The 21,305-nt window shown below is 55.8% G+C and overlaps 1 protein-coding gene across 2 annotated transcripts in view; it reads left to right on the forward strand.

Moving 5' to 3' along the window:
• Positions 1 to 21,305, forward strand: part of BCAS4 (breast carcinoma amplified sequence 4) — a 72,878-nt gene that overhangs the window by 28,425 nt on the left and 23,148 nt on the right. For both annotated transcript variants that reach the window (XM_037812371.1, XM_037812372.1), the window contains exons 3-4: positions 975 to 1,076; positions 8,158 to 8,292. In XM_037812371.1, the coding sequence (XP_037668299.1) occupies positions 975 to 1,076; positions 8,158 to 8,292 (237 nt within the window). The remainder of the gene's footprint in view (positions 1 to 974; positions 1,077 to 8,157; positions 8,293 to 21,305) is intronic.

Here is a 21,305-nt window from a genome sequence, read left to right on the forward strand (position 1 = left end):
AATTGCATCATTGTCCAGATAAACAAAGGAAGGCCCAGAGAGGTATAGTGTTTTGTCCAAGATCACACAGCCCAGCATGGGTAGAGTCAAATTCAGACTCATCTGAGTCCTGAGCCCCAGTTCTTAGGGTGCCCAGTGGTGTTTCTCCAGCTGTGGTCCCCAGAACCCCACTCCAGCCTTGCCTCAGAGCCTTGGCTGAAAACGCAGGTTCCAGCCAACCCTAGACAACCTGGACTAGACTGAGGTGTCTGCAGATCAGCATTCAACACTGGGATTGGGATGACCCCAGAATTTGAGAGCAGTATTTATACTGCCCCTCCATACCTTAAGGACATAACATGAACAGAAAAGTGGAAGTGCACACACACTCACACATACCCACTTGGAGAAGTCAGTCTTGGTCCTTTGGGTCTAAAGGAAAATGGAGGCGTTAGTGTCTGATTTCAGTGGTCAGGGGAGTGACGTGATTTCACAAACTTCACAGTGGATTTGGGGGTCCTCTGAAGCTGAAGGAATCGAAAAGGAATGAGATGATGCATGGGAAGGGTTTAGCTCGGTGCCTGTGTGTAGGAAGCACTTTGATATGCAAGAGTGGTGCTTTTTATTAGCATCATTAATGAATATTATTAACCCATTAATGTTAACACTTCCAATGCAGCACAAACTCGCCTTACCTTGACTTGGGTGTGGAGCAGAGATTTTGATTCTTTCCATTGGCTCCAATTCATGGATTAGAAAATGAAGATACTTAGTTTGGGACTGGGGTTGCTGGGTGTCTGGGGAAACAATTAGCTTGAGGTGGTGAGGTTGGTCCCTGTCTGGGACCCTGAGTTGTTCCCAGGCCAGTCCTTTGGCAGGACGCCTCCTGGGCATCTTGACCATCAGCCAGGTCTGCACAGACCCCTGCTGACCCCCGAGGCAGGTGGGAGGGTGCGTGGTGGGCAGAGGACTGAGGAGCTGTCTCGTTCTTGCAGATCAGGAATGATACCTCACAGATCTTGGAGGAGGACATCCCACTCCTTAAGGCCAAGGTGACGGAAATGAGTGGCGTCTACGCCAGGGTGGACCAGCTCGAGGTGCGTCCGGGATCACGAACGGTCTGAATTTTTCTGGCTCTTTTGCTCTCTCTTCCAAGATGCTGGTCTGGCCTTGAGTATGTTAAGTGTTATCAGACCCGGTGGAGGAGGTTGGAGGTGAAAGGGGTCTACACTCACATGATGTCTGAAAACAATAGACCAACGTGAATTTGTCCCCCACATTTCAAAATTGGGATACTTTATATAAAAACCTGAATTTTAAGCTTCTTTTGAAAATTCAGAAGATCTGATAACCCTGGGCCTGCATTTCTTTATGGTATAAAGCTGTGTACCATAAAGTGTGCACTTCTTAAGTGTACAGTTTAGTGAATTTTTACATATATAAGTACCCAGGTAGAGATGACCCAACTTGAGAAATAGGACTTTTCCAGGCTGTCATGGGCTGAATTGTGTTTCCCCCAAAAGCTGTGCTGAAGTCCTAACCCAGTACCTCAGAATGTGACCTTCTGTGTAAATAGGGTCATTGCAGATGGAACCAGTTAAGTGAAGATGAGGTCATACCGGACCTCATACCTTCCTTAAGAGGAAGGACACAGGCCCCAGGGTGGAAGGCCCTGTGAAGGTGGAGGCAGAGCTCGAAGTGATGCAGCTGCAAGCCAAGGAATGCCAGGGACTGCCAGCAAACCACCAGAAGCTACAGGAGGCCAGGAAGTCTTCTTCCCTAGAGACTTTGGAGAGAGCCTGGCCCTGCCGACACCTGGGTTTGGAACTTCTGACCCCCAGAACCATGAGAGAATAAATTTCTGTAGTTTTAGGCCCCCCAGTTTGGGATGCTTTGTTGCGGCAGCCCTGGGACACGAGTGCACAGCCCCTGGGCTGGGTCCTTTTGGTGTTCTTGTGAGAATAGGCAGAGCTGGGTGGCAGCTGCTGATGGGGCATAGGCTCTTCAACTTGCCACAGGCCTCACCATGCCCTGTTGCCTGTCCACTGGCTTATCTCACCCACCTTGTTACTTGCCTGGGCACCAGGCTAATACACATGGTATCTTCATTTCCTCCTTGCTGCACTGCAAAGTTGCACCCTCATCATCCCTGTTTCCCAGAGTAAGAGTAGAAATTCCGAGAGGTAACAACTTTCCAGGGGCCACACTACTGCCTATGGGATGCCATGCCTCCAACTCACATCCACAAGAGCCCGAGCTCTTAATCACCCTGGGTGACCTGGCTCGGTACCTGCTGTGTCCACAGCAAAGAATGGGGGGCCTGGGAGGAGCTTGCGGCTTGGTGGCCGGTCACCCGGGCAGAGGAGATGCGGGGCCTTCCGAGCCGCAGAGGGTGGCTGGCATCAGAGTTAGCAGAGAATTAGCATTCTTGTCAGCAGAGAATGAGGCAGGAATATAATTAAAGCCCTGCCCTTGGAATAGTTGATTCATTTGCATTTTATTCTACACTTTTGAAGGAGGAAGAAAAATGTTGATTTGTGGCCTTGGAGCTCACCTCGCCCGGGCTGGTCTAGCTCTCAGTGCCGACTCTTGCCTTAGCTTTCAGCCCACTGACATTTACTGAGGGTGACTGCGCTGCTGTGGGGGTGCAGCTGCAGGGGTGCAGCAGCGAGAAAGACTGGTGCAGCCCATGGCTGTGTTCCAGCCAGGGGAGACCCACAACAAAGTGCTATGCCTTAGTTTCCCCTTACAGAAGCAACAGAGTAGTACAGATTTGGTGGCTTAAAACAACACAGGTTTATTGCCTCACAGTCCAGGAGGCCGGAAATCCAGCACATGTCCTGCAGGACTAAAATCAAGGTGTCCGCAGGGCTGGTTCTCTCTGGAGGCTCCAGGAGAGAACGCGTTTCCTTGCCTCTTCTGGCTTCTGGAGGCTTCCAACATTCCTTGACTTGTGGCCCCTTCCTCCATTTTCAAAGCCAGCAGCTTGGCACCTTCCCTTCTCACTGCCCTTACCTCTCCTCTTCTAACTCTGACCCTCCTGCTCCCTCTTATAAAGACCCTGTGACACAGTGGGCCCACAGGACAATTGGGAGCATCCCCCATCTCACAGATCCTAATTTCAGTCTCACCTGATGGAAGGTAACAAATGTACAGGTTCTGGAGATGAAGACATGGACACCCTTGCCCACCATGGTTACTGAGGCGGATTAGGAGTTGGGCGAATGCTATGAAGGGAAAGTAGGGGACGGTCAGCGACTGAGGCCTGGGGTCAGGCGAGGTGGGAGGGAGCTCTGGGTAGGATGGAGGTCGAGACCCTGGAGGACCCTGGATGGCTGGATGACAGGGAGGCAGGCCGAGCCAAAGAGGGGCTGGAGAAACTGGGGGGCAGGAGCTGAGCTGTCCAGACCTAGATGTCCAAGGTCAGGAACTCAGCCTTTGTGCTGGCAGGTAGGAAACTCCTGAAGGGAGAGCGGAGTCTGGTTGCTGGGCGTGCGAGCGCTGGCTCAGGGCATCGCAGCCTTGGCACTGTCGACACTTTGGGCCGGATAACTCTGCGTGGGGGCTGCCCTGGGCACTGTAGGGTGTTGAGCGGCCTCCCTGCCTTTCCCTGCTAGATGTCAGTATCATCCTCCCCCCAGTTGTCACAACAAAATGTCTCTAGACATCGAGGAATACTTCCTGGGCACAAGATCACCCTGGTTGAGACCCAGTGCTCCGACTGCTTGGTGCAGATCGTGGTTCTGCTTCTTCCTAGTGTGTGACCCGCAGCCTCTGTGTCCCCGTCTATAAAATGGGGGTAACGATAGTGGGTTGGTTGGTCAGGTTCTTGAACCCAAACCCTTATCAGCATCTACTCCACAAAAATTGGTGAGTGCTTGCTGTGGGCTACACTGAGATATGGGTGCTGGGAATATGGCTGGGGCCAGACTCCCCGTGTTGCTTGTGGCCCATGGAGGGTGAGGGGTGCAGGGGCAGGCAGGGGAAGACGGTGGGTGAGGGGTGCAGGGGCAGGTGGGGGAGATGGGGTTTGGGGGGGGTGGAGACAGGGCTGCTGTGACAAAGCACAACCCAGGGGGCTGCTTAAAACAACAGGCCTTCATTGTCTCTCAGTTCTGGAGGCCAGAAGTCTAAAATCCGGGGGTCAGCAGGGCCCTGCTCCCTGGAAGGCTCTTGAGGAGACTCCTTCCTCTCCTCTTCCCGCTTCTGGGGGCTCTTGGCAGTTCTTGGAGGTCCCTGGCTTGTGCACCTGTCACTCTGGTCTCTGCCTCTGTCTCCCCATGTCTCTGGGTCCACATTTCCCTTTTCATATAAGGACACCAGTCGTTACATTAGGGTCCAGCCAATCCAGGGTGACCACCCCTTCACTCTATCTGCAGAGACCCTATTTCCAAATGAGATCGCCTTCCAAGGCTCTGGGTGGACACCAGGCTTGAGGGACCCTATTCAAGCCAGCACAAACATCTCTCCAGACCCAGGAGGACAGAGGAGGCTTCCTGGGGGGGGCGTCACCCTAAGCCAAGGCCTGGAGGATGGAGGCGTGAGCTCGAGGAGGGAACCAGCAGGGAGCCTCCTGGGCCGTGAGAACAGCGTGTGCAAAGGCCCTGAGGCTGAGAGAGCAAGGCTTCTTGGGCTCTCGTGGGCAGGCATGGAGCCGCAGGCAGGGGATGACCGTGCAGGCCTGAGTCATGGAATCAGAGGACCCATGCACAGGGATGCAGCTACTAGGTTATTTTTCCCTGATAAAGTCCAACTTGACTTTTTTTTTTTTTCTTTTAAGTGCTCTGTTCAGTAAATACACAACTCAGTGTATTTACAGAGTTGTGAGACCATCACCACTCTCTAATTCCAGAGCATTTTCATCACCCCCAGAAGATACCTGCACCCATCAGCATCACTCCCGTTCGTCCCTCCACCCCAGCCCCTGGCAACCACCAATTGACTTTCTGTCTCTGTGGATTTCCCTGTTCTGCATATTTCATGTCAGTGGAATCATACAATATGTGCCCCTTTGGTCTAGCTTATTTCATTCAATGTGATGTCTTCATGTTGTCGCATGTGTCAGAACTTCATTCCTTTTTATGGCCAAATAGTGTTCCGTTATATGGATGTACCACAATTTGTCCCTTTATCTGTTGATGGACAGTTGAGTTCACTTTTTGGCCATTATGAATACTGTTGCTATGAACATTTGTATACAGGGTTTTGTGTGGATGTGTGTTTTCACATGGGTAACTACCTAGGTCAAATGGCTACTCTTTTTAGGAACTGCCAAACTGTTTCCACAACAGCCACACCATTTTACGTTTCCACCAGTGTTACCAAGTTTTGGATGGAGCTTGTGTACTTGGAGGCCAGCAGGAGCCGGGTCTGTGCTAGGCAGCCGGCCAGGTGCTAGAAAATCACCCCCAGGCCCCCATTCCCTCCTGGGACGGTTGGCTGGAGTTGACCCTTCAATGGGGCATGAATTGCCAGCTGCCACAGTCCCCACTCTGCCCTAGAGTCTCACCAACATGGAGACCAAATGGCTCCTGCCTTGTATCTGCTGCTCTGCTCTGTTGCTTACCTTAGAGTGAAAAGAGATTCCTCCATAGCAAGGTCTCTATTAAAGGGACCCAAAAGAATAACAGAGTGTGAGGTAAATGGGGGAGTAGGTATTTCCCGCTGTGCACAGTGTGTGAGTGTTGAAAGAATAAAACTCAGAGAGCCAACAAGAACCTCACATTGTTCCAGGGATGATAGGTTTCAGAGCAGACAGCTTGGGTCTCAACTCTGCCCCTCGGGGAGCTCACTGAACCTCTTGTAGCCTCAGTTTCCTCCTCTGTAAATTGGGAATGTACCTTCCATCCTGCACAGTGTCACTGTGAGGATGAAGTGAGTTATGTTGAGTCAGGTGCTTAGGCCGGCACCCAGCTTGCTGAGTGCTGTGAGGGCAGTGGTCGTGGAGGTGGGCTACAGGCTGAAGGAGGGGCATCCCGGAGGATGGCCCCCACTCTCCCCAGTCTCCTGGGGGGCCTGCATTGTCAGGGGCCTCCACAGAGCCCAGGGCCCCCCTGCTCTCAGTTCATTGCGACCCGCTGGGTATGGGCTTAGAAACCACAGGTGACCTCTTAGGCCCAAACTTGACCCTTTATCAATTTTAATAATAGAATTAACATTTACTGAGTGTGCTTTATGCATAAGAATTCACTTTACCCTCACAGCAACCCCAGGAGGAAGGTCCTGATATTAGTGTCATTTTATAGAAAAGGCAGCTGAGGCTAGAAAAGGCAGCTGAGGCCCAGAGAGGTGAAGTAGTTTGCCCAAGGCCACAGAGGCAGGAGGTGGTGGAGCGGGGATTGCAGGGGCCCGTGGGCCTGACCGCCCCTCAACGCTGAAGGTTGCCCCCTTTTCTGGGCAGGGCCCCTGCTGCGAGCCTGGGGCCCTTTGGCAGAAGTGTTCACACACCTCGGCACTTCCACGTGTATTTTTAAATAGTGGGGCTTTCTCCTCTCTTTCTCTCCTTCCTTCCTTCCTTCCCTCCCCCTTTCATCTTTCCTTCCCTCCCCTTTCCTTCTCTCCCTCCCTCCCTCCAACTGATCTTAAAAGTAGTACATTTTCATTGAAGAGAGCGGATAAATATAAATCACCCACAGTCCCAACACCCAGCCATCAGAGTGGTCAGGACTTGCGGCTGACCCTCCCTCCGCGCCCTCTCCCCGCCTGCCGCCACTCCGGGCCCGCAGCGTGGGGGACGCGGTGCTCCTTGTTCTTTAACTCCCCAGAGCCGGGTGGCCGGGTGTCGACCTCTGCCTGGCTGCGGCCACCCGGGCTGCCCCTGCTGGCCCCTGGAGGCCGGCCAGCCCTCGCCGGCACGCATTCCTCCGCCTCGCTCGCGCCCCCGCCAGATGGGTATTAAGGCAGGGAGCGTGAAATTGGAATCGGCTGGAGGGAGGGAGGACCGGGCTGTGCTTTACGACCAGATGTGCTGGCCCAGCTGGCTGAGCGCGGCCCGAGCGTGAGGCCCGGGCCCTGGTCGGAGCAGGAGCAGGCTCCCCGGGCCGGGCCGGGGTCCTGTGGCAACCCCCCCTCCCCACCTGACGTGGCAGGTCCAGCCTTTCAGCTCTGCTGCTCCCAGGACCCCAGGGTGGCGGGAGCACAGGTGCTGCCATCTCGGATCTGTCCAGGGCCTTTTTGTCAAGGATGCATTCATTCATTCACCGAGTCATTCATTCCTGCACACACCCACCAGGTGGCCGAATCCCGTCTAGCAGAGCAGGCTGCGGTCTTGACCTTGGGATACAGCAGCGAACAATGCTGACTCAGCTCCCACTCCCCCCAATCTCGCATTCTAGTGGGAGGCAGGCCGCGAATAAGATTTACTGCCAACAGTGACAAAAACTGGAGATTTTACATAAAATCTGAATGACTTCTTCCATTAAATGGTAGTAGCTGACATTTCTTGAGCTCTTGATGTGGACTAAGCACTTGGCTTGCTTAGCACAGTTGGTATTGTTATCATCCCCATTTTACAGATAGGAAATTGAGGCTAATGGTGGATCTGGGAGTCTAACCCAGAGTCTGCTCCAGAGTGCTCTCTCTCTCTGTCTCTCTCTGTCTCTCTCTGTCTCTCTGTCTCTCTGTCTCTCTCCCCCCACCCCATTGGAGGTTCTGCTCGAGAGGGCCGCAGCTAAGTGGTGCCCTCCAGCCTGGACTGAGTGTCTGGGTTCATCCCGGCCCCCACCCCGCCCTCTTCCCTTGCTTGTTGGCCCCTGGAGGCTTCTGCATCTGAGACCCCCTGATATACATCAATCAACTATTTAAGGAATCATTTTGGCAACTTCCAAAAAGTCCATTTTCAGTGAAGAAGGCTTTGAAATCTGACAGATGTGCCCCCAAGTCCCCTCTCGGCCACTTCCTGGCTGTGTAACTTTGGGCAGGTGGCCCAGCCTCTCTGTGCCTCGGTTTTCACCCTCTGTCAAATGCAGGCTAAAAGTAGAGTCGCTGTGGGGAGAAGGGCTGCTCCGGAGCTGTCCCTGCTGTCATCAGGGCTTCGGAAGGTGCCCTCCAGCCAGCCAGGCCCTGCGGGAGCTCACGGGGAGCTCGCGGGGCACCCTGGGAGGGCCCAGGGACACAGTGGGAATGAGCTCATCTGTGCAGATGCGGCATTGGCTCTCCTCTCTCCCCTCTCCCCGCCAGGCCTTCGTCAAGATGGTTGGGGGCCACGTCTCCTTCCTGGAAGCCCAAGTGCTGCAGGCCGAGCGCAACCACGGCGCCTTCCCGCGGGCCCTCCGGAGGTGGCTGGGCTCGTCCGGGCTGTCCGCCATTGGGAACGTGAGTACCCAGCCCCGGGAAGGCAGTAGGCCCCTCCCCGCCTCCGCTCCAGACCCCAGAGTGGGGCGAGGGGCTCCAGAAGCAGGGGTTCAAAGGGGTTCACCTCTGCAGACAGGAAGCAGCATCTGCCCAGCTGGCCGGAGGGCCGGCCGCCCAGCCCGGATGCCTCTGCCTTTCCCTCCGTGTGCGTCTCTTCTTGCTGTGCCTGCTCGCTTTCTACTTCAGCATGTATTGAGCACCTACTGTGTGCCCAGTACTGCAGTGAGCAGGGCAGACCAAGCCCCTACCCTCCTGTCGGAACTTGGCACCCAGGGACCGTCCTCAGGGTGACGTCTGCACCCGACCAGGCCCTCCTCCCTGACGTGCGAGTCAGCCTCGAGCAGAGCAGAGCAGAGGGCCGGGGCGGTGAGGCACAGCCAGCCTTCCAGAGGCCGCTCCCTCCCCATGTGCCTCTGTTTCCTGGGATCCTCGCCATGACTCCGGAAGGAAGGATCCCTGTGTCCCTTCTACTGATGAAAAATCTGAGGCCAGAACGAACCTGCGATCGAGACCTTTGATGTTTCAGACACAGCCTGTCTTTCCTACACATGGTCCGGTCACCTCGTCCAGGGGTTCTCCGCTGGGGAGGTGGGCAGATCTGCCCCCCCGGGGATCATTTGGCAATGTCCGGAGACCTTTTTGGTGGTCATAATTTGGGGGGTTGTGTGATGCTGGCACCTAGTGGGTGAAGCCAGGGAGGCTGCCGAACATCCTACAGTGCACAGGATGCCCTCCCCTCCACCATGGAGAATGTCAGCCCCAAATGTCAGTAGTGCTGAGACTGAGAAATCTAACCCTAAGCAGAAACTCTGTTTGATAGTGGCAGTGGTTTATGGTAGGTCTCTTCTAAGTGCTTCATATGCTGCATCTAATTCTCACCTTCTCAGGAAGGTGCTTTTACCATCACCTCCATTTTGCAGATGCAGAGATTGAGGGTCAGGGGGTGAGGGGACTTGCCCGAGACCACACAGCCTGGAGTGACAGGGCTGGGTCAGACCCCTGGTGGACCCATCTTCGGGGCTTGCCCTTAAAAGGAAATGAGTCTGTGCAGCCAGCCGCCCTGTCCCACCCCCAATGGGGTCTCTCGCCGCTCTTCTACCTTCGTGTCCCTGCTCTACTCCTCTGTCCCCACTGCCCCCGCCCCCACTGGGTGCCCACCCCTTCCACACATCTCCACATCTCCTCGTTATGCTGTCACACGACTCACTGATTGTTTACCACGTTCCAGGTACTGAGGGAGGCATTTGTGTGCATTGACTCATTCGCTTCCCCCATTATCTGCCTTTTACAGATGAGGAAATGAGAGTTTGGGAAGTTACAAATGAGAGTTTGGTCCATGTTAGGCCAGAAGGTTTTATTTGTCTTATGCTTGCCTGCCTCCAGGTGAGCAAGCCCAAGGTCAGTAACAGCTGGACGGTAGCCTCATATTGTCTTGGTCTAGCAACTCCTATTGAACCTTCAGAACCCCAGTTAATGCCACCTCCTGTGAGAAGCCTTCTGCAATTTCCCTTTCTCCAGACCAGCCTGATCTCTCTGCCTTCTAGTAACAATGACGTGGTGAGCTACGTCTTTGTCCTCTTCTCCCTCAAGTTATGGTGACCGTTCCTGGGTAACTAGAGCTGTCACATGCTGCTCCGCTCACTGCAGGTTTTATATGCACATTAGAAGGCAGAAGGACAGGGCACCTTGGCTGCCCATGGCCTGCAGCAAGTGTCCTAATAATGGGCCCTGCCAGACCGTGGGCTCTGCAGTTTGCACGCTTTTCTATAATCTGCATAACCATCCCCTGAGGCTGGCACAGAGGTGGAGAGACTGAGGCTTGGGAAGGGAGTCGCATATCCAAGGTCAGAGCTGGCATGGCGGCCCAGGCTCGTGTTGTTCCAAGGCTGGGTTCCCCTCATCCCCACTCCTGCCAGGAGTGTGGCTGGGGCATGTCGGGGCCTGCACCCTCTCATCTCTGCCAGACTTGGGTCCCGCTGGGCCTTGGCAAGCCCCCTCCCCACCAGCCTACCTGTGGCGACTTGTTCCAGGAAACGCTTCCCGGCCAAGGGTGGTGAGTCATCGGCAACCCCACGTGTTGCTCTGGGCCCCCATGAGGGCTTTGTCTGAGGGGAGGCGATGCAGGCAAGTGTGAGCAAACGTGTGTGCGGGCCACAGGCCCCCAGGGCCATGCCTGCCCCCCGGGTGCAGTTGAAGGGCCCCTCTGGAATGGCGGCCTTTGCGGTGCACTGCACCCTGCCTCTGTGGGTGCTCTCACGTCCTGCCTTGTGAAGCTGGTCCTTGTTCCCATTTACAGACGAGGAAACTGAGGCACTGAGAGGCTGCATTGCTGCCTAAAGGGCTGGGATTCAAACTTGTGGCGCTGGAGTCCAGGATCGAGTTTGGGGCAATTTCATCCTGCTGGGTCTTTCTGGGCTGTTTCTGAGCCTAGGCACTGCTGTTTGGGCAGGTGGGGTCCTCCTAGAGGGCCTGGGTGGTTCTCAGTGTCTTCCTCCTGAGTTCCCGGATTTCCTTCTCTCCAGTCAGTCCCCCACAAGGGCCCTGCCCCTGCGGCCTGCTTCCGAGGCTCCACCTCAGCCGGAGGGCCCCAGGCGGCTTTGGTTTCCCTTCCCCTCTTTCCCCCGAGGACCCTCCCCTCTGTTGAGACGTGTTCAAGGAGTCCCCCACCCAGGCTGGCCGCAGCAGCAGGAACCCAGGCCCGAGGGGCCAGGCAGGCAGTGCTGGTTGTGTGGCGCCCCTGGCTGCCCACTCCTCCCAACACCAGATTCTGCCTTCACCCCACTGCCCTCCCCCTCTGCCTTCGAGTGGCCTCGAGATGGGGGAGCTGGCCTGGGACACCCGGATACCGGGTACCATCTCGTAGGGAGCCCTCCCCACCAAAGCCCAGGCTCTGACCTCTGACCTTGAGCTGCCTGAGAGACTTGTGGTGGGTCCACAAGCCAGTCAGGCCACAGACCCTGGGGACTTGGCTCCCAGGCACAAAAATGCCACAGTGAACGGGATTTCATGGTGCAGAAAGCCTTATTTTAATGCTGCATTACAGAAGAGAAAAGTTTTAGATATGCTTTTACATAAATTCTTACAACATTCCAGGATTTTAACTGAGAATTTTACCTCTCTTTCACTGTAGCTAGACCCCATCGCTGATATATTTTAGCTCTATGACCTTGGGCAAGTTGCTTACCCTCTGTAAGCCTCAGAGAGTTTAATTATAAATCAGCTGATCTGCACAAGGTCATGGAGGTCTGCTTGTCAGAAGCTAGTTGGGATTTGATACAAAATGATGAGGGCCTGGACTGAGGCAGTAGGACTACAAAGGAAGAAAAAGACTCCAGAACCCTGGAAAGAGCTCAGCAAGGGCTTTAAGAGCGGGGGCTGGTCTGGAAAGCCAGCTTTGCTTGTGGATAATGGACACCCTGGGACTGATGGCCTAATCACTCGGTGAGCAGTTAGCATGGCGGTGGCCGACGGAGAGTGAGCCCTGCTGTGTGTCAGGCTCAGTTCTCAGCTCCCTTCAAGGGAGGTGCTGTTTTTATCCCCATTTTACAGATGAGGTAACTGAGGCACAGAGGGGTTAAGTAACTTACTCAAGATCACAGAGCTGGGCACTAGGGTATGAACCCACACTCGTAACTCTATCTCATGTTGCCTTGGGAGAGAGCTGTGATATCTTCTCTCATGGAGCTTGTATTCGGCACAGATTGACCAAACAAGCGAGTGAGGGGGAGATTGGAGAAAGGCAAGGTCAGAACGCACAGGGCCTTGAGGCCAGGCAGAAGAATTTGGACTCTATTCTAAGGGCAGTGGGGAGCCATGGAAAGGTTTAGAGCAGGAGAGTTATCTGATGAAATTTGCTGCACTTGGAGAAGTGCCAGGGCTCATTGTCTACGCTGGGTCCCAGGGTCTAGGATGTCCTGTTGAGACTTTAATACAGAGCTGAGCAGGCATGTGGGTGGCCTGCAAGCCACCATATTCCCTTGTTTGGAGTGATTTTCCCAAGCCTGAGAAACATCCTGCACTCTACCCGAGCTCACTGGAAATCCACGCCTTGCCAAGTCTCGGGGCTAGGGCCCTTACACAGACGAAAGAAAGGAGGCTCCAGGTGGAGGTCGCAGGTCCTCTCTTTGAGGATCTGAGGTCCCTGGAGACCCTGCCCAAGGAGGAGGTTGGGTCCCACGTGGCCGTCAGCCTAGCTCCACACAGAGAGGCCCTGACATCTGGAAATTGTTACAGGCCTGTGTGGAAGCAGCGTGTGAGAGGGAGCTGGAGATGCATGAGCCCTGGGGGCCTCGGAAGTGCATGGGCAGCCCACGCCAGTTGTGTGGCCCTGGCCTGGTCGCAGCCCTGCGGCTGCCACGGGGATGGTGCCGAACGCGCCAGACTCTCCCCTTGGCCCCTGTGCCCAGAGGCGTGGAGCAGGCCTTGTTAATTTGTCGTAAACCACTGTTTGTTTCCTGCCGAGCCAAAACATCTTGTTCGCAAGGTGTCATTTTGATTAATTTTTCTGGTGGGGAAGAGTGTGGTGCTTTCCAAGGAAAGGCTCTTTAGCTAATTGCAAACTGACTGGGGCATGGAGTGAGGCTGCCTGGGCCTGGTGGGGCATGGCTGCTCAGATGTGCCTCGGTGGCAAGATAGTCAGAGGAGGTGAGAGGGAGAGAGGGCAGCTGTGGAGAAAAGCAGAGCAGGGGCTGACAGTGGGACATGTGTCACCTTCCTGCAGTGGCAGCACTTACACCCACAGATGTCCGTGGGGCAGGTTGGTAACATACACACGTTAACCTGCCAAGTGTGAGGCTGTAGGGAGCGGTGGGGACTGTGGCAAATTGCTGAGGCCAGGCTTCACCTAAAGGTGTAGAGATTGCTCAGCACCAGCCTTGCAGAAATGGGGGCTCAGGGTGGCCAGATTTTCCTATTTGGGGGCGAAATCTGAATATCCGGATTTCTATAAGAATCTTTGTTGTCTAATTTTTTTAAAATGTTGAACCCTGTGGGAGAAAAAAAATCTGTTGCACCCGTGGGTCACACCCAGGCATTTCCAGCTCGGGATTTTAGGTTGATGGCCTGTACCCCACAGGCCCCAGCCCCTCAAAGGCATTTGGGATCAGGCAGGGGGTGGAAGGGCATCTCCTCTGCTTCTTTGCACCAGACCCAGCGTGAGTCCTTCTGGAGCACCTAGTGTAGTGAGGGCTTTCTGCACCTTATCTCAGCTTCCCCCATAGCCTGCTACGTAGGCCTCCTTATTCCAGCTCACAAGGAAGGGACCTGAGGCCATTCACTTGCTCAGGGTCACACAGCACAAGTGGCAGAGCTGGGATCTGAGTCCAGCTCTGACCTTGTTCGGGGAGCCTTTCCCCTCCCCCAGGGATCTTCCCAAGGGCGAGGATTACAGCCTTGCTGTAAGGGTTGCAAACTGGAGATCCTCGGACCAGCTTGGGGTGGGGTGAGAGACTGTGTGTGTGTGTGTATGCAGTTGGGGTGGGGTGAGTGCGTGCGTGCATGTGCGTGTGTGTGTGTGTGTGTGTGTGTGTGTGTGTGTATGCAGTTGGGGTGGGGTGAGTGCGTGCGTGCGTGTGTGTGCGTGTGTGTGTGTGTGTGTGTGTGTATGCAGTTAGAATTAGTTGCCGGCATCAAAAAATCAAATTTCATATCGAATCTGTATTTCTGATTCTCTTAAAAGTGGGAGGCTCTCGTCCCTTAGCCTCGTGTCTGCTGAGCCACCATCTGGGGACGTCCCCCATCCTCGGTACCTGCCTGCGGGCACCTGGGCTTCCCTCCCCGTCGAGCACACGGGAAGGATCTGGGTTGTGTGAATGCCCCCTTCAGCGCCTTTGCTGGGCTCCCAGATTTCCCTGGGGGTGGTGTCTGGGCAGTGGGGAGCCGGGGGAGGGGGTGCCGCCTGCCTCTCTCCCTGTGGCTTGGGGTCTGGGTGGGGGGAGCTCCTGGGCGTTCACGGAGGTCGCGGAGGCTGTGGGAGGAGCTGCCCGCTCGGGCTCAGCCTGTAGGAGGGGGCGGGGCCGAGCCGGCGGCCCCTCCCCTCCCCCGCGTGCCCCCCCAGGTCCCCCCACCCCCCCACCCCCGGCGCCTGGGGGAGGGGGCTGTGCCTCCCGGCGCCTCCCCTCTGCGGGCTCCCCTGGAGAGGAGGCCCCGCTTGGCTGGGGCGCCGGGCAAGGCGCGGACACAAAGGAGAGGAGGCTCCGGGGCGCCTTCTCCTGCCCCCAGCAGCCCTCGCGCTCAAAGTGTGACATGAGCAGATGGGGGATGTCAACGCCACAGCGGCGGGCCGGGGGGGCCAGGTTTAACCAGGGGCGGGGTCCCCAGCTCCAAACTGGCCCTCAGCGAGTTACCCGGCCCTGATACATTAATGAATCCGTTTTACTCAAAATGCTGAGTGGCCCATGAAGCTGGGGCTCCTGGCAGGCTGGTTTGGGAAACACCTTGTGTTTTATAAACATTGCGTTCTTGTTGAGGTTTTTAGGGTGAATGGGGAGGAAGTTCCTCCTGACAAGAAGGCTTTTTTTTTGGGGGGGGGGCTGTCTGTTGAGTGTTGAGGCTGCCAGCACCCAGCCCCACCCCGGGATGCACTCAACACACCCTTCTCCCAACACTGCGCCGTCTGGGCGTCTGCAGGTCTTGGCGCGGGCTGGTGCCTGCCTGGAGCACCCTCCCGCTCGCTGCCTGGCACGTTTACACACTGCACAAGGCCCAGGCCACCTCCGGGGAGCCACTGGGATTCTGACTCCCCGACCCCTGTTCATTTCCCTTCATCACATCATCTTGGGGAGTTATCCATGTTTTTATCTGTTGTTCCTCTAGACTGAGTTTCTCAGGAGTAGGCACTGTGTCTTATCTTTGCTTTAGAAATATGGATGATGATGACGGTGGTGCCAGCAGCCAGAGTTTTCTGGGCCCTCCTTTAGTCTGGGCAGCAAATTAGTACGTTACCTGCCCACCTGTTACACAGGTGCTGCTACTCCTCCCACTTTACAGGTGAGGAATCCAAGGCTCAGAAGAGTTAGGATCTTTTAGCTAAGCTGGGACTGGCCTGTTTGATGTCAGCCCCGCACTCTTGGCACTCCTGAGGCTGCAAATCCAAACATCCTCGAGGACTAGGTAAGGCCTTGAGTGAGGCAAAGGGGCTGGGTGGGGACTGTGGCCCACAGAGGAGGCAGGTGCCCTCGGCTCCAGGCAGGAATAAAGGCCCAGAGTAGCCTGGCTTACTGCCATTTTAAAGAAGAGAGGTTGGGGACGCAGATTTTTATGTGAAATCAGCTGATTTGGAAAACAACTCTGAGAGGTTCAGAGAAATCTCCTTGGGGTGGGGGGACCCAGTGCACAGCCTCCACAATTCCTGGCAGGGAGCTGTGGTGGGTGAGCCTGGCACGTGGGGGCTTGGGGCCTGTTGGCCGAGGGAGGTGGGAGCCTCCACCAGCGTGGTGGGATCAGCCTCAGGAACTGGAGTCTGGGCTGAGCAGGCAGGGTGGGACCCGCTGGGGGCCGAGGCCTGGTGCTGTGAACTCTGGGCTGCCCCCATTCCACCCAAGGCTGGTGTGGCTGGGCCCTGCCTGGCTTTGCCCCCGGTCCCCAGGTCTTGGCAGCTGCTCTGTGCCCACTGGGAAGTGGGACATGTGAACATGGGCTGCTCGGGCAGCTCACTCAGACCAGATGGGGCCCCAGACTCCAGGACCAGATTTGGCAGCTGGCAACAACCCCAGAGCCCAGGCTGTGAAGCGGGGTGGGTGCACCCACCTTTCCCGCCCAGCCGGTCATGGAGTCTCCTGGGTAGGAGGACGTCGCCCAGGATTGAGGGGCACAAGGGCTGGCCATCGGTTTGCTTCTCAAAAGGGGTCTTCCTTGGTTGCAGTGCCAGGGGAGGTGTGGTTGGGGGCCTCTACCCCCCAGTTCTCACCATCAGGGCCCCTACCTCTTGAGCCAGACATGATGTTTTCTCACTTTTATTTGAGCATTGACAAACACAGCTTCTTTTGCTTTCCTATCTAATCAGAATGCCACCCCAAGATCATTCTTCGTAGAGAAATTCTACCCCTCCTGGCCTTCTGTACCCCTTTTCCCCCAAGAGTGCAAACCTGACTCTGCTGCCTCTGGGAAGGGGATGCCTGAGAGCTGGGGCTCAGACTGGGGATTCTCCACCTTGGCACCCCGACATTCGGGGCTGATGAGTCTCTGCTAGGGTCTGGCCTGTGTATTGTGGGATGTTGAGCAGTGTCACAGCCTCTTCTTCTAGAAGCTGGGAGCACCTGCCCCCTGACTGTGACAACCAAAGATGCCTCCACATACTGCTAAGTGTCCCCCAGGGGGCAAATTTGCCCCTGGTTGAGAACCAATGGCTCAGGTGAGTGACAGTAGTAAAAACTGGGTGATGGTACTTGGGGGGTCGTCATAACCCCCTCACTGTTTTTGTATGTTTCTTATAAATATGGAAAATTTCCGGGGTGGAAAGTTTAAGGATATATGACAGCATGTATCCGGTTCCCAGAGCCCAGCGTTCCTGGGTTGGACTCTTGGCGGTGCCGTTTGCTAGTTCTGTGGCCTGGGACAGGGCCTCTGCTCCCCTCTCTGGGGTGTGAGGTGGCAGTCCCCCGACCTCCTGGGAGGAGTTGTGGATTTGAACCTGCATCGATTCACCCCTCTTCGTGAACTCCCCTCTTCGTGAACTACCCCCCTGCTGTGAGTGGGGCGCTCTAGGCCGGAGGCCCTGAGATCATGAGAAGTGTGGCCAGATTTGTGAAGCCTTCCGACAGCTGGTGCCCATGAGCCCTTTCAGCCCTGCTCACACCCTCGCTGCTGCAGGGGGATCTGGTGATGCTGTCAGCCCCAGTGTGCAGAGGAGGAGAGGAAGCAGCCAGAGGTGGACTTGCCCAGAGTCAGCTGGAAGAGGGAAGGGCAGTGGCCAAGTGCCCCCAGATTCTGGCTCCAGAACATGAGCCCTGGAGCCCCAGGGCTCCCCTGGGCTGTGTGCCCAGTCCTGGTGCCTGGTAGGTGCCTGGAAGGCCCAGCTGCCAGCACCAGTTTTGTATGAAGCTCCTCTTTGAGGGTCTGATTGTCCCACCAGGGGTGTCTTGGGCTGGTCCCCCCTCTGCCACCTCCTCCCCTCCTCAGCAACCCCCTGAGTGGGCCCAGGGCTCTGTCAGCACACTGGGGGGGACCCAGGCTCATGGAGATCCAGCCTGCGTGGTCTCCACGCTTCCTTCTCACCATCGCTGTGCCTCTTTCTGTTCGTGTGTCTCCACGTCGGGTCTGCTTCTGTGTGTCTGTCTTCGTGTCCCTTTGCTTCAGTTTGTCTCTGACTATCTGTCTCTGACTATGACTCTGTCTGTCCCGTGTCTTTCTTCCTTGAGTCCCACACTCACAAGCCCTTACCATCGCCCCCACCCCCAGGCCACAGTGCCTTTCGTTTCCCCTTCTCCGCTCTGAGCCCCTCCCCCTATCCCCCTAACTCCACATCTCCCCCACCCCTCTCAGGGGCCTCACCCGGGCTCTCCCTCCTCCTGAGACCGGAGGAGAAGGGCGTGGGGCCTAGTGCTCCCCACCATGTGGAGTGGAGGGGGGCAGGTCAGCTGTGTCCAGCCCTGCTGTCCTCCAGCTGGGCAGCTCCCAGAGCCCTGGTTCTCTGGCCGGGACATCAGCGCACCCATGGGGAGGCGCATGGTGATGGTGGGAGCCTTTAGTACAACAGCTGTAAATCCGGCACCAAAGGACCAAAAAACAGTGAAACCGGGTCCCTGCCCTAAAGAGGCCCAAGGCCTCCCTAGGAGATAAAACGTACAGGAGGCAACTGTGAGTGGGTAATTGCATGACAGAAAAGGACAAGAGAGAGGTCAGGGCCAGGGAGGTCTCTGAGAAGGGCTGGGAGAGGACAGTGGGAGGGACAGCGGGGCTGGCTGTGTAGCACAGGCCGCTGGCGGGCGGGCAGGTGCGAGCAGCCATCACAGGTCCCTGAGTGACGTGATGAGCAGAGGTGAGTCCTCGGGGAGCTTAGGAGCGTGTGTGATGCCTGCAGCTGTGGTCGGGGGACCTGGAGGAAGCATGACCCCCTTTGCTGTCCAGAGCCCAGGGAGCTCTCGGACTCGGCACCAGCCATGGTCAGCTTTTGCTGGGAAAACAAACCACGTCTCATTAAGCAGTAAATTCGTCCAGGTACCAGTTCTGGCTGATAGCATCACACCTTGTCATGTTGCCAGGCCTGAAGTCAAGGCTAAGCTCCTGTTACTGGGGGAGTCCTAGGAATTAACGTGGGAAAGTCGCTCGGGAGAGGGGAGAAGCTGATACATAAAGAGTGAGGAGCTGGAGCAGGAAGGCGGCTGGTTCTGGGCTGGACGTCACCAGCGCCCACTGCGGGTGCCTGCCATGACCTGGGTTGGGGATCTCAGCGTCAGGCGCCTGGCATCTCCTCTTCTTGGCTGGCATGGCCCTGGTTGCGGGCTGCATCCTGGGGGGTGTGTGCATGGTCAGGGAGGGGCCCAGGAGGCTATGGCCATTGCTTCCAGAGAAGTGGGAGACCACAGGCCGGTGAGCTGCTGTGGGGCCAGTTGCTGGTGTCTGTGCCGAGTGTGGTCGCCTGTAACCTGTTGCTCTCTGACCAGCAGGCATTTATTGAGCACCTACTGTGCGCTGAGGCTCCTGGCAGATAGATGTCTCACCACTTATCATTTCTGAGGCGTGTCATAAATTAAAAATCAAAGCAACACTGGAACTGACTCTGACAGTTTTAATTTAGTTCAAGTGTTTTAAAACTCAAAGCATTTAATACTAAAATGCAATGCTATGGAATTGCATGCTTGGGCTAACGATGGGATTTTAAAGGAAAGTGAACTCAGGGGGCTCTAATGATAATGAAATTAGCCAACATTCACTGAGCATTTAGTGGGTTCTAAGCACTTTGCTGGTATGAAATAATTTAACTGGCATAACCCTCTGAATTAGGAACTATTATTATCCCTGATTTTCAGGTGAGAAAACCGAGTCACAGAAAGGTTAAGTAACTTGGCCCAGGTCACCCAGCTAGGGATTTGGAAATGGGTTCCAGTTTACTGCACTTGGGGAAGGGACTCTGCTCAGTGTTGGCAGTGCCTGTGGGGTCTGGAGGTGACCTCAGCAGTCGCATCCACGCCCTCTGCAACTCCAGCCTCCACTCCTGCCCTCAGCCCCATACCCTTGTGAGTCACACAGGGAGGCATGGGCAGATGGGGATGTCCCTAAAGCTTGGCCCGGGGGCACCAGGGAGGCCCCCAGATGTGAACTGTTGCCCTGCCGCCCCTGCTTCCAGTCCTGTTGGGGATAGCGGTGGGGAGCAGTGTGGCCCAGCCTGCAGGGCATCTTCCTGGGCCAGGAGCCTGGAGCCCAAGCTGCACCCACCCCACCCCACCCATCCACCCCATGGGCGCAGGCCTCTTCCTCCCTCCCCCTGCCCCTGCCCCTTTTAGTGCTGCTGGGCTGCTCCAGGAGCTGCCAAGTGTGCAGCCTCAGCCCCTCACCCCTTCCCCGCACTCCAACCCCTAGATAGGGCTTAACCCCTTTTCTGCCAAACCTCTGCCCACAGCCCTATTTTCATTCATTTATTCAAAAATGCGAGCCCCAGGTACTGTCTCAGACCCTTGGAACCCAGTGGAGAGCAGAGACTTAAGTGCTCATCCACGACTCGCTGCTGCTGGTCTAGTGTGAGGTACAAAGCGCCAGGTGGAGAGAGGAGTGAAGCAGCGCTGAGTGTGGGAGGAGGAGGGGCCGTTGGGGCAGCCCCACCCGGAAGTCGTGCACCCCTGGAGGAGGTGAGGAAGGGGGGCTCCTGCGGAGGCGGTGGTGAGACCGAGTCAGCAGCTTGTTGGGGAGAGGTGTTTGCATATCAGAGGGTGGGAGATGAACCAACAGAAATTCAGGGGCCTTTCTTTCGCCTCAGTGAAGTTTCCAGGCATCCAGTGGTGTGGGGCACATTGAAACATCCTTTCTAAGCTGTTGCTTCTGGCCCCGCCTGCAACCTCAAAAGAGGCCCAATGCCTAGTTGGCCTCCTTGGGTTTTGGAAGCAACATATTCCTCATTTGGGTGTTGCTACTCTGGCCCATTTACTGAGTGACCCAAAAAGCTGCTGGTTTTGAGTGGGGACCGGGACAAGAGGAGGCTCTGCGACAGAGCCAGGTTGCTGTGTAAGCTGCTCTGCCACTTGGGCCATAGGATCCAGCAGATCCAATGGTGCCATGCATTTCAGTGGCAAATCGAGATGCTGTTTGGACCCTTTGGCAGTCCCTACAGGAGGATCACAGCACAGAGACCCTTAGGATTTTGGAGCAAAGCCCTGCCATCCTCTGCAGAGAACTCTCCTTTTGAGAAACAGCCTTTTGCCTGCTATTGGGTCTTCGTGGAAACTGAGCACTTAACCATGGGCCACCAAGTTGCCATGGGACCTGAGTTGCCTATCATGAGCTGGACGTTGTCCGACCCACCAAGCCATAAAGCTCGGCATGCAAAGCAGCACTCCATTCTCAAATGGGAGTGGCATACACGGGATAGCTCTCGAGCAGGCGCTGAAGGCACAAGTAAGTTACGTGAGGAAGTGGCTCAGACGCCCATGGCCCCCACTCCTGCCACATTACCTTCTCTTTCCCAGTCCGGAACTTTCGGGGAGTTCCTTATGATCAGTTGATTGAGGAAGAGAAAACCCGGGCCTGGGTTACAGATGGTTCTGCATGATATACAGGTACCACCTGAAAGTGGATAGCTGCAGCACTGCAGCTCCTTTCTGGGATGTCCCTAAAGGATAGTGATGAAGGGAAATCCTCCCAGTGGGCAGAACTTTGAGCAGTGCACCTAGTTGTTCATTTTGCTTGGAAAAAGAATTGGCTGGAGGTGTGTTTATATACTGATTCATGGTCTATGGCCAATGGTTTGGCTGGATGGTCAGGGTCTTGGAAGGAACATGATTGGAAAATTGGTGACAAAGAAGTCTGGGGAAGAGGTACATGGA

The sequence above is a fragment of the Choloepus didactylus genome, chromosome 19 (genome assembly GCF_015220235.1).
Source record: "Choloepus didactylus isolate mChoDid1 chromosome 19, mChoDid1.pri, whole genome shotgun sequence".
NCBI classification, from domain to species: Eukaryota; Metazoa; Chordata; class Mammalia; order Pilosa; family Megalonychidae; genus Choloepus; species Choloepus didactylus.